This window comes from Anopheles coluzzii, chromosome 2, assembly GCF_943734685.1.
Source record: "Anopheles coluzzii chromosome 2, AcolN3, whole genome shotgun sequence".
Taxonomy (NCBI): domain Eukaryota; kingdom Metazoa; phylum Arthropoda; class Insecta; order Diptera; family Culicidae; genus Anopheles; species Anopheles coluzzii.
In genome coordinates, this window is record NC_064670.1 from 86,279,837 (window position 1) to 86,296,996 (window position 17,160).

A 17,160-nucleotide genomic window follows, 5' to 3' on the forward strand; every position below is an offset into this window, starting at 1 on the left:
TACGATAAGTTAGCAAGTAAGTTATATATTTCAACTAATAAAAAATATCCATCTATCATCTTCTTCATAAACTAGTTAAAGAAAATCGTGTATTTTGTGGCAATATATCGTTCAATTTTCTAGCCTTTATTTAATCGCGGTTGCTAAAACAATGCTACACACCACACCAGTCAAGCATCTCACTTTACATCCAAAAAATAACTTGATTGCAGTGCCTCGTGCAGCTATATTTGCACTCATAGTTCCATTCTCTATATCAACTATCACCATGTCAACATAACAAAACAGCGCAGATAATCATGATTTAGATACTGCCATGAACACCCATGATTGCTCCGAGCTACTGAATCAACAAAACAGGCAGCCATTGCCATTCGCCGGCAATATCACCCGTCAATAAGCATCAAGCTCACGAAGCATTAAAAGACTTCCGTGCTTCAGTGCGAATCTTGTGCTACGTTGGCAGTTTGCGCTCGGATGGCTAAGAGAGTCGGGTAAATTTGCTGCCACTAGTCGACTCCATCGCCCGATAGAAGAAGGCTATCGCATTGTTTATTCTCATCATAAAACCATCTTCCCATAAATCCCTATTATGTCTCCCTGTAAGCTTCCGCCAGTGCTTAGTGACGATTCCGCAAACACGTTAAAAGAGCGAATGAGTATGACACTCAATAGCTTTTGTTCTAACGAGATGATAAAGTTGGGGTTTTGTTTTTTTTTGTCTGTCTTTTTGCTACATCAGATAAATATTGTGTAGGTTGTATTCGCGTCTGAAGCGTACTATATCACTTGTTTGAATTTTTCTGTGACGAAGCAGAAAATTCGCAGCTCATATCCAAGAGAAAAGCAATCTACTACTAGAAGTTTATTAATACTAAGCAGAGCCGATCGTTTCATTGTAATCAGAACAAAAAACTCATTACAGAATGGTTTTTTTCTATAGAGACTTTGAGCCTATTGACTTCATTCGTCTCTTAATTCAGTATGGATTAGTTGGTAGTTGTTATATCACATTCCTCTATTGTCATCACTGCGTCATTACAATGTACGTCCTTCATTTTCATTGCGTATAGTTTTTTTTTAAGATTGTTAATCAAATTTATGAAATATTCTATAATTATACTGTCGACAAGGATCTCGTAATACACGAGTTTAAACATTATGAAAAGTATAAAAAATCGATTATCCATTCAGTTTATAATTGATTTAATAACAGTTTAGTTAATTCTGCTATTTGGCGATACGTCCAACGTGGACATGCCGGCCTATACAGGTTTTCGAGACTTTATTTTCTACCACGCAGTCGGGTAGTCAATGTTATTGAGTCGTATACGGGCATGTTATTGAGTCGTTCGATTTGACGACTGTACCAAGGGACCGCCCAGTTTAGTTAGTACAAGTGTCTTACATTAGAAACATTTCCATTTTATGGTGGAATTCATTATATTTACTAAATTTCATTGATAACTTCAACATTTTCAAACTATAAATATAAAAAAGAACTTATTCAGTTGAACTATTTATGAACTATTTTACAGCAATCGAAATCAATATGGAGATATTGTGTTTGCTTATAATATTATGCCACAAATATGAAATGACATGAAAACTATTGTGCATTTATAAATACCTTAGTAAGACTATTTGAGTTGTTTATAGTATTTGAAACATAAATAAGAAAAATTAATTAAAAACCTTTTTTCAAACAATTTTTAAAGAAAAAATAATACCAATGCGTGTATTATACCAGATGGATAAATTCGTTACTTTTGGGCATATCCAAAAACCGTCAAACATTGAAGCTCCTTCCCACAGCTCGAAGCGCAAACCCTCCTTCCTACAGAACCTTGGGCAATCAACTATGTGGGATAAAGATTAATTTAAACATGATCCACTGGCGTCATCACGCTCGCAAGTCATGCGTTAAGGTACCGTAAACAAACGGTGGGATTAATGTAAATTTCTACGAAATTACGATCAAACTGTGCGTGATCAATACCATTAGCTACCAACTACTTCATTTGCAGACGCACCGAATACGCGTCAATCATTCCGCGAGCCCGTCGTTCCAGCCAACCAGGTCTGGGTCGACATTACCAACCGCTGGTGTGTCTGCCTCACACATGTTACACACATTTCCTCGCCCTGCTTGATTGATTTTCCCGAGAGACGGCTTGACAGAAACCTCCCGGGCCGGCACCGTAATAATATTGGGGCAATTTAATCATTTCCAGCTGCTGCCGCGCTACACACATGGTCCACGCGAAGGGGTCGTCTCCATTCGTGCATACATTCGATATCGTAAATGTTCCACAGGGATCCAGCAGTCCTGCATAAATCAAGTTTTATTCTAACCCGTTGCACGGCCACGACTAGCACTCGATACAAGAACACACACGCACACTCCACGACATACACAAAAATCAATCCTTACCATGGCATCTTGTCGAGTCAGAGACAATCAGGCAATCATTTGCTCGGGGAATCCGCCAAGCTAACACGGGGAGCCGTTAAGCGATCGTTGCCATTATCATCACTGCCAATCATCATCATTTCCTGGCCGGGCTATATCCCTTCACGGTACACCGTTGGTTATGGCACGGTAGAGAAAAGTACTCTGTGCGACGTGGTACCCCGGGCCGGAGCCATAATGTTATTACGAAAATGGCAATCCACACCCAAACCGAAGGAGGAAAGGATTATCGAATACATAAAAACTGCCAATAAGCTTCGTTTCACTTTCGCACAACCAGTATCCTTTACCGGATAAAGACTTTGCGCCTTGCTTGGTCGCTGTTGCTTGAGTGTACTTGCTGTAGGAAAAGCTGGAAAAGAAGCATAAGATATTTACTCCGTATCTTTGCCATATGTGGCTTGGATTATGTTAAACAAGTTCAGATGCTCATGTTCCCTTTGGTTGGTATCGACGGAACAGACAAGCACCGATAGTGTGTAGATTAAGTCCGGAGATAAAATGAAATTTTGATTGAAACACACATCACACAATATGCTTCGTTGCGAGTCTATGAAGCCATGAACATAAATCAGCGGATGTAGAGAATAGGGACTACTTCTCCGGCCCAATTTATGTAAAAAAAACACAAAAAGAATAGTAGTAATCGTGATAATTTGTTGTCCAATGTAATAAACAAGTCATGTTCTAAATTTTAAATTATTATGACATCTGAAATGAGAATCTGAAATCATCTCGATGTTGTTTTTCTCTGTATCTTTGCTAGTTTTAAATGAAATCTAAAAACAAAAGCATTTGACATGTATATTTGGAAGGGTTCAGTTTTGTTGTACCTGTATACATTTCCGCTATGATACTTCACTTGTCTACTGCCCAACGATGGAGATTTGAAATGTACCGTTACATCCGTGCCGCTGACCTCTTGCACATGGTTGGCATCCAATACTGTTTTCTAATTTTTCCAAGATCCGGCATAACTCCCCCGACTGTTTATGTAAACAATTCCTCCAATATCTATGGCACAGTGCCAAATTTTCCCATACCATCAAACGACCGTGAGATTGCGCTAGTATAAATTTATATAGGTCAGTCGTGTATGTAAGTTACTGCTCGCACACTATAATACTACACTGAGCGGCGATGAGTTTGTTTTCTTTCTTCTTTCTTTCAGTGCAATTGCTGCCGTGGAAAGAAGAGAAAATTTCAATAGGATTTTTTTATTTACACCGAACCCAGGTGTAACTTCCATTAACAGTCTGGTTCAATATCAGAGCATTTTGCAGAGAAAATAAAAACAAAGCAAACACGTGTAAAGACATGCTGCAAGTGATTGTGATATGGTCGGCTTCTGGAACAGTTGAAAAAAGACGGCACAAACAAACAAACTCGGGAACAAATTCGAAAAGTTCTATCAATTACCACCTGTTTGCTCGCTAAATCCAAACATAGGACGGTTGGAGTGTTTCAACTTAATGGACAGCACTATGGCTTCCATTATCATCGGTTGATAATTTTTCCAGAAAAAACTTTTGAAAAGTTTCATTAGCAGTAACATGCTTGCTGTAATTGATTAATTTTTCGCTTTAAATGGACTTTTTTCAAATTTTAAGTTAATTTTTAGCGAGAGTGTTTGAAATATAAATATAAATAATAGCTGAATACATTCGATAGACTCCAGTAGAATGTGTTACTTAGCTATTGAAAGGTACCTTCTCAGAGGACCGCTACTCATCAACTAAAAAAATTAAGTTAAGTTATGCATTATCCATGCTAATTTTTTTAATTGGCATCTGGACGATGAACCATTAAACAAAGCAAAGAAAAAGAATTCATTAACGTGTTGTAGGATTTATGGATCTATCGTTATATCTTGCTAACAGATCTTGAAAATGAATGAAATGTGTTGTACATATTTTTTGTAACTGTAATTGTAATTGTAAAGAACACCCGGCCTGTTTGATTGTATATTTATCACAAAAACTTGATTGATTCTGTGAAGTTTCATTTAATTCGATTAATAATCTATTCTAGTTGTCCGGTCTCAAGTACAGTCGTCAACTCGTACTACTTAACAACATGTTCGTCATGGGTTCAAGTTCCAAATAGACCGTGCCCCGTACGTACGACTAGCTATCCTGCTATGGAGGGAATCAATGGGTCACCGAATGCCAAAGCCCACCAGTGATACAGGAGGTTGTTGAGTGATAACGGTTGTTGTGCCAAAGAACAAAAACAAGCAGAAAGTTGTGTCTATTATCCGGAGACTTCGAGTCTACACTTCTAATTTCAAAGCAGTGCGTTGCCAAACACATAGTATTGGGTGTCTACCAATTTTAATAAAATTTACAGCAGTGGTCAGTAAATTAAGTACTTTATGCTTCCAATAGCAAAAAAATTAATTAAGTTTCATGATTGGGTTCAACATTCAAACGTAAGATAGGAAAAGTCTCCTCCTTTTGGCAAAAATGAATCCATCGCGAAGTAACCGCTCGTTTATATTAAATATGAACAAAAAATGTATGCCATATATGAGTTCTAAGTTGTGCTTTTATTATATGTATCAATAATCAATACATTGATTCAATCTGTTTCGTCGTTCTGTTAGAAAATCTAATCAGTTTTCTAATTAGTAATTCTGCTAAGTCTGTTTAAGCCAATATCATCACGATTGAAATCTAAGATATACTATTTTTTTTCTAAAGAACTAGAGTAGTATTTACAAAACTGATTAACTGCAGACTTCAAATTTTAACATTTTAATTAACATATTTTAAAATCAATCAAAGTCAAAAGCTATGACAAAATAAATTTTATTTGATCGCTGTTTATTGAAATGGTCACACTTAACGTCACTGCTGCATTCATATATCAAAAAGCATGATGAATCCCTTCTACCTCATTTTGCATCCTCTCTAACATTCAACGTCCCGTTATTTACACGCCGTTTTAACTGTGCTGAAAAATCCGCAATGCGCACAATTTAACCCTTCCAGTGAACCCCTAAATATGTAGTAATCCAGGAGCAAAATCATATTTTAAGCGTATCCAAATGACTCGGCGCGAAAAGGGAACGATCAAAGGAGGGCTAAAAACAACCCCACATAATACGTTTAAGCTCGACCTGTCACCAAAGCCATCCGAAAAGATGGATAGTCCAATGCATAACGTTTATTCCTCCCATGCCAGCCGGAAATCTGACGTACAGTTTGTGCTTGGAGTTTTTTAGCCCTTGGTTGTGCCGTCTTTAAATCATACTTTACTCTTTAACCTCGCCATTCATCATTCTAGCACTATTTCTTTATCACTGCTTCATTTTGTTTTCCTTCTCTTACAGTTTATACCGTACTTCCATTGCATGTGTGCGTGTGCAGTGTGAAAAAAATCTTTTTATTCGTTACTTTTCCTTGTTGGCGTTCCAATAGCACATGCACCGCCATATCGACCGACGTGTAAGCTCGTACAGAATCGATTACAGCGCCGTACGTACATGCTGAGTAAAAAAGCTTCCACTCGAGCAGTGTGATATAGTGCCATCGGGCACGTTTGTGCTATTTCCCACAAGTCGGAATCATTTGCCTGTCAAATTTATTTGTTCATAACAAATTTATGAGCACATGTTTATTCCCCAAGTTGCGGCTTCCAAAAAGGGGTGGCATCAGATTTCCCAGCCCTTGTCCGTACGTGCTGCCATGGCGGATGGAAAAGGACGTAACACAAAAAAAGGATGGAAAGTAATACACGATCCAACACAATCACAACTTAATTGCACGGTGCAAACACACGCGCTCGCAGAAGCTTCAAACTTCTTATGCTGCGTTGCAGAAACAAACAGCCGCAGGATGGGAATGAAAGGATGTAAAAACGGGGAATTGATCGTAAAAGATGCCAGCACCGCGCCCCAGAGGCACTCGTGAACGAGTGATAAGCACTCGCAAAGAAGTGGCAAGCGCGAGCAAGACGAAACGTATTCAATTCCCACCGAACAGACACATCATCAGCCAAAAACCGAAAGCAGAGAATGAATTTTTAACGGCTGCTGTTTTCACACTCTACTCACCAACAGGGCTGATAGCAAAGGTTTTACTTCACTTACTTATAAAACGTCTCAGTTCTCTCGGATGAAGTTCTATCGCGATATGTTTGGGGTTGAACAGTTCAGCTGCAAAAACTACACGTTGCTTCTACTCAAACTTGGTGGTTTTACAGACTCTTTAACATATAATCGTATATTGTTTGTGAAACAATAATGAAATATCAGCAACGTCTTTCGTTATAATAACTATAAATTAAATTTAATTATGAAATGCAAGATTTATCATTTTTCAAGAACAGCGCGGTTATTTATAATTATTATTTTTACTTTAAATAATTTAAACTAAAAATTCATACACTTCATATTTTAGTTATTTACAGCATAATTCACAATATGACAGACATGGTAGTGTATCATCTCAGTGTACTCTGTACGTTAATCTGCAAAACGTTAATTAGTCAAACGTGTGAACAACCCTACACTTGATCACACTTTGAAATGCAAACTCAATGTCTTTGTGCTATGCACATCACACACACTCTCACACATTGATGGTTGATGCAATGCACACAAAGTGCATAATTGATGACTCGATTTCGGTACTGTTGAAGGTGAAAGCATCTGGTTACTCGAAGCGTCATGATGCTGAGCTGTTTGAAGGGCTTCTTAAGCTTGCTTCAAAAGTTGTTTTGCGATGATATTTTCTTTAATAGGAGAACACATGCTTATGTTAAGAAACCATAAAATTGTTTAGAAAAAGGTTTTCAACACATTTAGTACCATTTTCTAATAAAATGCGAAAATAGTTTGTGTAGCAATTTAATCTAACACAAATTGATCAAAAGCTAGAAATAAATTATATAAATCCAATTCATATTTAAAGCAGTATTTGTTGTTTAAGCAATATTTTTTTTTAATTTATTTTCATACTTGATGTCAACCGTTATCATCTTTGTACATAATTAGTATAAATTAATGTCCGTTAAATTTATGCATTAATCATCGAAAGAATAGTACAGTTTAAACCCTTACCCTTTACCAGATGCCATATCGTGATCACTGCAATACGAAAGGAGGTGACCGGAAGGGATATGATTATAAATCACCCTAAATCAATCACATTGAAGTGTCGCTGGTACAATTATTTGTATTTATTTTGGCACCCCATTTATTTTCATTAAAATAAACACACCATACCGTCGGCGGACTTGAGGTGGCAAATGATTGAATGACTCGATGCGGATGCCATTATGTGACATTGAGAAAATCTTAGTATTTTATGATAGTATTAATTTAGTTGCTTCACACTGCTGCATGATGTGAAAATTAACTCAATATAACATAACACTTTTCAGCCTTAACGATGTAATGTTTAGTGTATTTTGAGCAATCAATAAAATCTTATAAATCTTATATAACATCATCTGTATAATTATGATAATTTTTTAAAGTTTTTATTGATAATTAAAACAAACAAATCATGAACAATAGTCTTTTTATTTGGTTTAAATTTGATTAGCTATTGATCTAAAAACATTGGCTTTCTCTTCTATTTGGCGTAACGTCCTACGCAGACATGCCCGGCCTATACAGGCTTTCAAAACTTTTTCAGTATCTAACGTAGTCAGATATTAAATCCTTGTTACGGGTCGAGCGGTCAATTCTAGACTTGAACCCACGACGGGCATGATGTTAAATCGTGCGTGTTGACGACTGTCCCACCGAACTGCCCCTTATATTGGCTGACAACTTATTCTATAGTTTTTAACTAAATGGATCGATGTTTTATTTTACTTGTTTGCAATCGACTTAACGCATCTGTTTTTCAATCGTAATTGTAACGTATTGAAACAAAATGATATTCTCCATAACTGTAATAATTAAATTAAAAATATTCTCTAAAAAAATGATCCGACATACTTACAATTAATTATATTTTTAATTTTTTTATTTATAGTTTAAGATTTTAATTTAAGATTTGTGTTAGTATAGTTCGATTGAACTCGGTTTTCAATTGTAAACGCGTGAAGTGGCAGGTCGTTAGCGGAAGATTAGCACAGGAAACACGATTATCCGGGCGGACTTGATCGTTCTCTTGATCGGTGAACGCTAGACTATTCGGACGTGGTTTTAAATCCTACGCTTCTTAATAAAGTTAAAGGTTTTACAAAATCAAAAAGTTTAATGGGAGCCGCAACAATTTGCTTAAAACTGTAACAATCAATTGTATGAACAGTTTTTTTTTGTCTAACAACGCAAGCTAAACTACTGTTTTTCAATATTTTTATCGCAATCATATGTATCCTCATAGTAATAACATTATTATTTTCATCCTTATCTTTGCAGGATGATGCAATCTTACAGTGTACAGGCCGTAGAATAGCTTCCAACTATCGTCATTCTAAATCCGTTAATTTCCAACTAAAGCTAGTCGATGCTATAATGTAATGTAGCGCTTCTCAACTTTATCGATTTGCTATAGGCTAAAGGTTTCAAACGCGAAAAAAGATAAACGAAATGAATAAAACAACTGCGCTGAGCATAATGAAGCACTGAAACTATTCGGTCATTAAGAGCTTCCGATGTGGCGCAAGGAACTGTGGACAAAATACAAAAGAAAATTCACTCAGCCCAGCAGATAACCATTCTTAAGCCTCGTAAAAGTATTGCACGCCACTCGGTACAGCGGTCGGTACATCGGTAACAAATCTGGCAAGGTCAATCGTCCGTTTGTGACCTTCATCCGCCCTCGGCGAGGTAGCGGGCGGACGGCCCCTGTCCTGCAACGATGAAGGTGGACAAGGGCGTGTGTACCAACGGCACACTGGAGGATCTGAACAGGGCCATTCAGTTCGAGGCCGTCTTTTCGACGCTGGTCGAGAACAAGATACTGGCCATCAAGCGCGAGTGCGAGCTAAAGAAACGCCACAAAAAGTCGCGCCTCCTGCGGCGTATCCTTTTCGGGCGGAAGATATCAACGGGTGGAGCGGGCGGAAGCGGCTGTTGCCATCGGGAGGTTTCCGCTAGCAATAGCAATAGTAGCGATGGTGCAAACGCGGCCATCGAACCGTTATGTCCAGGTCATAATGGAACGGCAGGAAGCGTGGACCGTCAGCAGCGGGAAGGTCTCGATGCCGGTTGCTACACCTATGGGAGTGCGATGCCGGAAGCGAGCCTTGGGGTGGAAAACTCCACCATTAGCGACGGAGTTGATGAGGTTATCGTCGAGATCGGCGACCTTTCGTCGCTGGTCGATGCCGATGGGAATGTGGTTGTGGCAACAACGAGTGTGGAACCGGCCGTGCTTGTCGAGGAGGGTAGTTCGCCGCAGGTGAGTGCGCCAAATCGAGCTTCTGGTGCGTCCCGGATATCCGCCGCCGAGTCGAGCTCAACGAAAAGTCCCGAATCGCTTGAAAATCGTAAAGGCAGTGGTCGTACGTTGGCTAACGCACCACGGAAGTCCTCTCTGCTGGAACCGGTTTCTATCGAGATCGAGCCCGAATCGGACCCACTCAGCGCTCACTACGATTTGGAAGATAGTGCTACGAATGTGTCGATCGAGCTGGATGGTGTTAGCGATGTGTCGGATATGCGGCGCAGCATTGCCTCGGAACCTATATCCATAATCAAGAACTCGACTCGATCGCGGTACGGATTGGGATCGTATCTGTCCGCCGGCAATGCCGTTGCCAACCGACTGCGCGTACTCGAAGCGAAATCGATCAGCGCCCAGAACAGCCCCATACTGCCACGCCAGAAGCCAGCGGCCGAAGGACGCCACCTGACATTCAGTACGGCCACCTACCAGCAGCCAAAGTCGTCGACCAAAGCGAGCGCCATCGACTGTGATACCTCGTTCGTGGTGGATCTCAGCCAGTCGGATCGGGATCAGGAACAGCAACAGCAGCAACAGCAGCAGCAGCATCAGCACAACAACTCCACTGTGATAGGGAAGGACAAGCCGACCAGCCAGGTGGCTAGCGGCGGCAAAAAGTCAGCACTATTTCTAGGCGATAATAGCAGTAGTAGTAGCGCTAGTAAGAGAAACAAATTAACGCAACCCCATAACAGTAACCATTCTGCTGGTGCAGTGTCCATCGGTCGGGCCGCCCATTCGGCACAGCAACAGCAGCAGCAGCCGCAGCAGCAAGAGGCGCCGTCTTCGCCTCCACTCGGACTCATCGAAAGCTTTAACCAGCTGACGGCATCCAATCTACCTGTGATAGCATCTACCGCACGACATTCACCGCCGGTTAGTGATCTGGTGAAGCTGCAACAGCACCACCTTACCAATACTCGCCAGCAGCACCATCGGCCCTCATCACCGTCGATCCTGCTCGACTCCCTCTGCCGGGGTGAAACGCATCCGCCAGCCGATGGTCACACACCCATCCCTTCCAGACGGGCTAGCAAAGGATCGGCTGTAGCTCCCATAGCTGGCGAAGGCGTCTCGGATGCAGTTTCGGGCACCTCCGCAGGTGCAATGCAACCCTTAACCGCAAGCTTAGCTCAACCGAACCAGCAACAAACCCAGCGCAAGCAGCGTAGCTTTCTCAAACAATCCAGCTGTGACGTTGAGCTGCACTATCGGCCGAACGTTACTGGCACCAGGCGATCGAGCGCCAAGGAGCATCACAGCCATCGCAAGAGCAGCGCGTACGGTCACGGCGACGACTACTCTTCCTACATCATGGGCTACGACATCAACGAGAGTGACGAGGAGAAGCTCAACAAACGGAAGTACAGTAAGTATGACAGTAAAGTGTACTTGATGGCAGTAACGTGTGTAGTGTTCCAGACATGCTCACTATTTTGTGTAAAGTTACAAACCAAGCCCCCTTACCTCACTTGCAGTAGCTCCAAGTATCAATCCGATCAATCACCATTGCAGCTCTCGGCGCCACCGTACTCTCTTCTGCGTTGGTTTTCCTCTGTAGTAGCAGCACAATGCTCTGTAGAAGCACCCCTCCTTCACGTTTGCACGAACGTGTGTGTTCGCCTCCTTCATCCACCAACCACCAACCACCAGCAAAGTTGATGTCACTGGAACGGTCGATGTTCTCAAAGTAACTTTTCTACTCATCCTCCTGTTCTAGAATATCTGAAGCGATGCTCGGACCCGGTCATAGTGTTCCCGTCAACGAGCAGCGGAGCCGGAGCGGTCGGGAGCGGTGCCATCGGTGGCAGTGGCCTCCAACATTGCATCCTAAGCCGTCCTCCGAATCAACCACTGTAAGTATGATGCTAGTATTCGGATACATCCCCCCCTCACAAAGCGGCCCTCGGAATCGACCGATGAATGTCAGTAGCTGGCAACACTTTAAGCAAACAAGACACTTATAAGGCATGTTTGTGGATCAATGTACGTAGCTTTAAACGGAATAACACGGTGGATTGTATCATCTCATGGCTAATTCATATTTGTTTTCTTGTAAAACTCAATAGATGTGGGATTGCTTAGTAAAGTAGATATGTATCACACCGTTTATGGATGCAAATCATTATTTTTATAACTTTTATGCTAAATAGAACCAAGTACAATGCGATACAACGACACCACTCCGATTTTTTTTCTTGATGCTGTTTTCTGGTGAACTTTTCGCTACATCCTACGATGGCTAAAACTTCTAAAAGCTGACAACAACGTGAGCAAACATTGCGAAACATGAAAATCGCTTAAAGCGCTCTTGTTTTGACATATTTAATTAAATTTTAATCGACTCTCTGGATACAGCTTTCCTTGAATCAATTATTCAATGTTTTGGGTTTTCGTTAACAAATGGTTCTCGTTTTCTTATTTTAACCAAGTATTTTAATTTACCAAGTTATTGTTTGAGACCACTGCTATCGCACATTGTTACTTTTTAGCTCACAGTAGATGTCATTGACGGGTGCTACTTACTGTTTTTGATTCTAATATTATTAAATGACTTTCATGAAATAAACATACTCAAACACAGTTTTTAACTATGAACTAAATTTTTATACGTATGTATCATGTATTGTGCATCATAGGAGCATCATTTTGAATCGATAGCATGTGTAAGGCAAATTCATTTAATCTAGAACTATACATCAAGGGTCTACAAACTACGGAAGCCGTATGCAGCCTTAAAAATCGTTTAAACTCGCCCGCGATAACTTCTATGAGCGGTCCCGTGGTAAAGCCGTACGACTAAACATCATACCCGTCGTGAGTTCAATACCTGAATTGTCCGTCCTCCGTAGCAAGGACATGACTTATTCAACTACTGAATAAGTGTTGAAAGCCTATATCAGCTGGCATGTCCACGTAGAAGATGACTTTATAAAGATTAAAAAAAATGACTGATTCAATATCCAAATTTATGTTTTACTTTTTTAAGACTAAACTTAAGCATCAATAAAAGAAAACTGTTGAAATTTAATATGGTCAGTAAGTACTTTCTTAGCAAAAACAAGATTAATTGATTAATTATTTTACAATTCTAATGCCCTCCCATCAGCAAAAAATGCATTTTTAATGTCAATTTCGTCTAAGAAACACTTAAGATCCTTAATCTATGTAGAAGTTTTCAGTATACAAGTTTTTATTGATTTGAACATGTTTGTTAAATGTACACTGAATTATTATGTGGTGATTTACAATCAAATCATTCTCCTTTCTCATTGTTTGAATAATTTAGCTAGCCCCGCGAAGTTTTTTTTTCTTAATGTTATATAGGAAAAAACCTTTAAATATAGGAAAAAACCTCCGAGCAAAGAACCATCTATTGATTATTCAACCTGATTATTGATGATTATTGAAATTATTATACAAAATCAATTCATAATTTTTTTTATTGTTTTATTTTATATAGCATTTAATTTTAAATACCATGCGTTGAATTAAACAAAAAAAAAATAACAAAAATTATTTGTATGTTTTGGAAATTCTATCAGAATAGATAATGTCATCTATGTTATAGAACTTGATAACACAAAAATGTCATCAATGTTATAGGAATAGTTTAAAAGAAAGTTTAGTTTATGTGTAAATATAAATTGATAAAATCCTTAAAACAATATTATTGAAAGCTACCGAGTACACATATCTTTAATATCGAACTGTTTTTGAACTACACGGTTTTCCTTTTTATGCAAGTAGTGATGTTATTTTTTTATGCCAAAACTAGTATTTTTCAATATATTAACTCACAATCAAACACAAAACAACCCTGCCATAATCATTTTTTTTAAATAATGACAATTTTCAAACAATAAGCATGAAATCTTGATATTAACATATCTGAAGTAAACATTACTAAATTAAAGCCACTCATAGCCTTCGTCAAAAGGTTCCACATAATGTACAAAAGATCACTTTAATGTATGAAATGTATCCAACCTTGAGGTTTTCATCAGGTAATATTAATCACAAGCACAAGGCAATAAATTACTTAAAATCACATCCTCATTACAAGGCTAAGCGCTGTTACCACGTTAACACTAATCCCAACGAATGTGCTGATTCACGCACTTGCTCGCTAATTACAATCAGAACCAGATTAATTTGTGTGCTTCCTCTCATTGGGATGGATTGCGTTTAAGAGTAGCACCCAGTCCCGGTCCAGGACCTGTCATTAAAATCTCGAGCATTACTTGACACTAACAGTCTGTACAGACCTCGTACCATGTACCACTACTTCCGGTTATGTCAGTGTGTGATGATTCTTAATAAGTAAACTCCTTCAATTACCTGTTTGGTGGAAAGGTCGCTGAGTTCAAAGGACTGTCAGATTTTATTCGCTCTCGCTCGATCACGTTACTACCGCGTGCATGCGTATACACCTAAGTGGTTCCATACGCATGAGATAGTATTATTGTATCAGTCCTGAAGAAGGTCATGTACGAAGGCTACCGTCCGAACGTAAGCTTCGTTCTCTAGGTCCTTGCCCACCCGCTCACAAGCAGCCTTCAATAGTTGCCTGATTGTCTCTCACCGTTCACTCTTGTTATCTGTTTCTCTCAATGTTCCTCGCATGTACGCACCTGCCCGTTTGCCCGTCTGCCTTCCCGCTTGCTGCACCAATTACGGCACCGAACGTGGTTCAACACCAACCCAACCCATCACATTTGCGAGTAGTCAATTCCCCTACGACGAAGACTTCATGTATGATGTTTCACTGCAAATTGAATCCGAACGTCACGGGGAGCTGGATTCAATAGTGCCTGAGCATAGGAGAAAGCATAAACACAGGTAAGAATCGCGTCGAAATAACGAGCCATATAAAGGGATCCCCGAAGTGTGGAGTGTGTGTTAGATGTGGTGGGCTGGTCCGGTCCTATTACGACAAACCTACCGTGTCTTAAGAGAGCCACTGTACGTAGGCAATTCCACACCAAAGATCGATACGAGACGCAGAAACAGTAGCGAGTAGGTTGCGTCTCCTTACAAGACCTACTCTGGCGGGTACTTCACTCAAGAGACCGAATCTTGGGTCATGTTAGCAAACAAGGACTCCCCGGCGACTCTGACGTCAAGGTGGACCCTGTGGCGCTGTTGCTACGTCCCCGGAGTGCTGCCACCGGTCCAACCGTATGCATTGTATTGTAAGCCGCTGGCATACTTTTACCCCGATTTACCATGTGCCACCGGTCCTCTTGGTGGCGAAACCCGATCGGTCGAGAGGCTCTAATAAAAATGGCATAAGAATATCCCACCGCACCTTACCTGATGCTCTGCACCGACAGACGGGGGAAAAAAGAAACAAGCAAAATCAATTAACTTTTATCTCACGGTTCATTCTTTTCTTTTCACCTCGCCGGTATCCTTGCTGTTTCATGCGTCGGCCCCTTTTATGCGTTGCTGGGACGATGGAAAAAATCCCGGAAGCAGACATCATCATCATCACCATCGACACTGTAAGAAGAAAAGACACAAGAAGCGCAAAATTCTGGTGCACGACCTCGACGACCAAAGCGTTAAGGTAAGCCATGCGGGATGGGTTATTGCTTTGTTTGTTACTTTTTCCACCATCGACCCAATGCCTAAGTCCTTAGAACGGGTTGCCTTGCACGGAAACGATGCTCACCCTTCGGCTGCTGACCGTGCGGAAGCGGATTTTACACCTTTTCTTGTGCAAACCTTTCACAGCCCGACGGTACCTGTAGCACGAGCCTAATCCTAATAGCCCGTCATCAGCCGCGTCACGCGCACGTCAAGTTAACGCACGGGGACGTGCTATTTCCAGTGTTCTTAGGACGCGTATGCTAACGGTAGCATTTGTTTCTCATTTCCCTCGCCCCCTCCACAGGTGATAGATCCGGACGATCTGCCGCAACGTGCCAGATGGACAATCATTGCGACCGCATGCCTATTACTGATTATGTGCCTACTATTAGTTGGAATCACACTGCGGATGGCTCCCATCATTGACGACATGGGTAAGTAGACGCGGACTGGGCCAGACGGGCAAACAAACGTGATAATTGCAGAGCATCATTTTCGTGATCCCGAGCGATGCAGAGAGCTGCCTGTTCACCATGGTGGCTTTCCTCCAACTGATGAAGGAGCTTTTGCTGACGAAGGGAGAATTTATAGAAATCTCACAAATGATTTTTCCCTCAATCGCAATAATGCTTCTCTTGGAGAGTGAATTCAAACCACATGAGTGTGCCAACAAAGCTCGATGTGATTTGAGCATTGGTGCGCATGCGTAGAGAAATACTTCTCAAATCCTCTCACTGTATTTCAGATTCAGAGATAAACTCTCTCAACTATCTCTATCAAGAGCAGTTACGAAGGGGAAGTTGTCATTCATATGAGCAATCTTCCGTACAATTATGTTCAGATCAAAATGTGAGATTGCAGAGCGCAGACTGTAGGAAATTACCTCAGTTGGGAGAAAATGGGAGTAGTTTTCTCGCAACAGAACTAAACAATATTTTTGCTAATCACACCAATTTCGATGCACGATAATAAAAGTCCTTTCAAATTTTATGTTTAGTGTCGTCAATGCGACGAACGGAGACAGATGTGTATGCGATTATTATGCACAGTAATGGAGACGCATGGTCATACATGCCCTATAGTGGAGCAGCCTGGTCATTTGTAATTCAACATAATTTTCTGTGTTTTCATCCTATTTTTCCGTTCCATACATTTCAGTAAAGTGCAATAGACCTTTTAAACGAATAAGGAGAAATGCAAAATAAAATTAATACTAATTAATGAATAACAAAAGAGGCTGAAGACGTTTAAGATGTTGAATGGAATTAAACCCAAAGTGGGGCAACTTGAGGTTCCATCTACATCGAATCGTTTGGCACTTATTTCCTTAGTAAATTTTGGATAATTGTACATTTTTAAATAATTTATAAAATTGCTTGTAGGTTTTTTGTGACTAAATGGACCTATATTTTCATTGAAACATTTTAAAGAAAATTATGTCATTGATTGAATGCTATGGGTCAAAAACGAAATAGTAACTCCTTTGTATGGTTTGCCTCAATAAATAAAAGTAATTGTTGAAAATTTAATTTGAAGTAAATATGGTCTGTCATATTTGAAGACGGTCCCGTGGTACAATTGTCAAGTTGTACGTCTCAATAACATCCCCGTTCAAGCCTAGATTGGACCATCTCCCCGAAGCAAGGACTGACTATCCGGGTTTACCTCTAAAGTCTGTACATG

The 17,160-nt window shown here is 40.3% G+C and overlaps 1 protein-coding gene across 1 annotated transcript in view; it reads left to right on the forward strand.

Annotated features, from left to right (window-relative positions):
- LOC125908297 (uncharacterized) overlaps positions 1-17,160 on the forward strand; it is a 103,951-nt gene that overhangs the window by 24,073 nt on the left and 62,718 nt on the right. The window contains exons 3-7 of the mRNA XM_049610946.1: positions 8,853-11,251; positions 11,603-11,738; positions 14,611-14,724; positions 15,364-15,454; positions 15,782-15,911. Coding sequence (XP_049466903.1) covers positions 9,295-11,251; positions 11,603-11,738; positions 14,611-14,724; positions 15,364-15,454; positions 15,782-15,911 — 2,428 coding nt within the window. The 5' untranslated portion in view covers positions 8,853-9,294. The remainder of the gene's footprint in view (positions 1-8,852; positions 11,252-11,602; positions 11,739-14,610; positions 14,725-15,363; positions 15,455-15,781; positions 15,912-17,160) is intronic.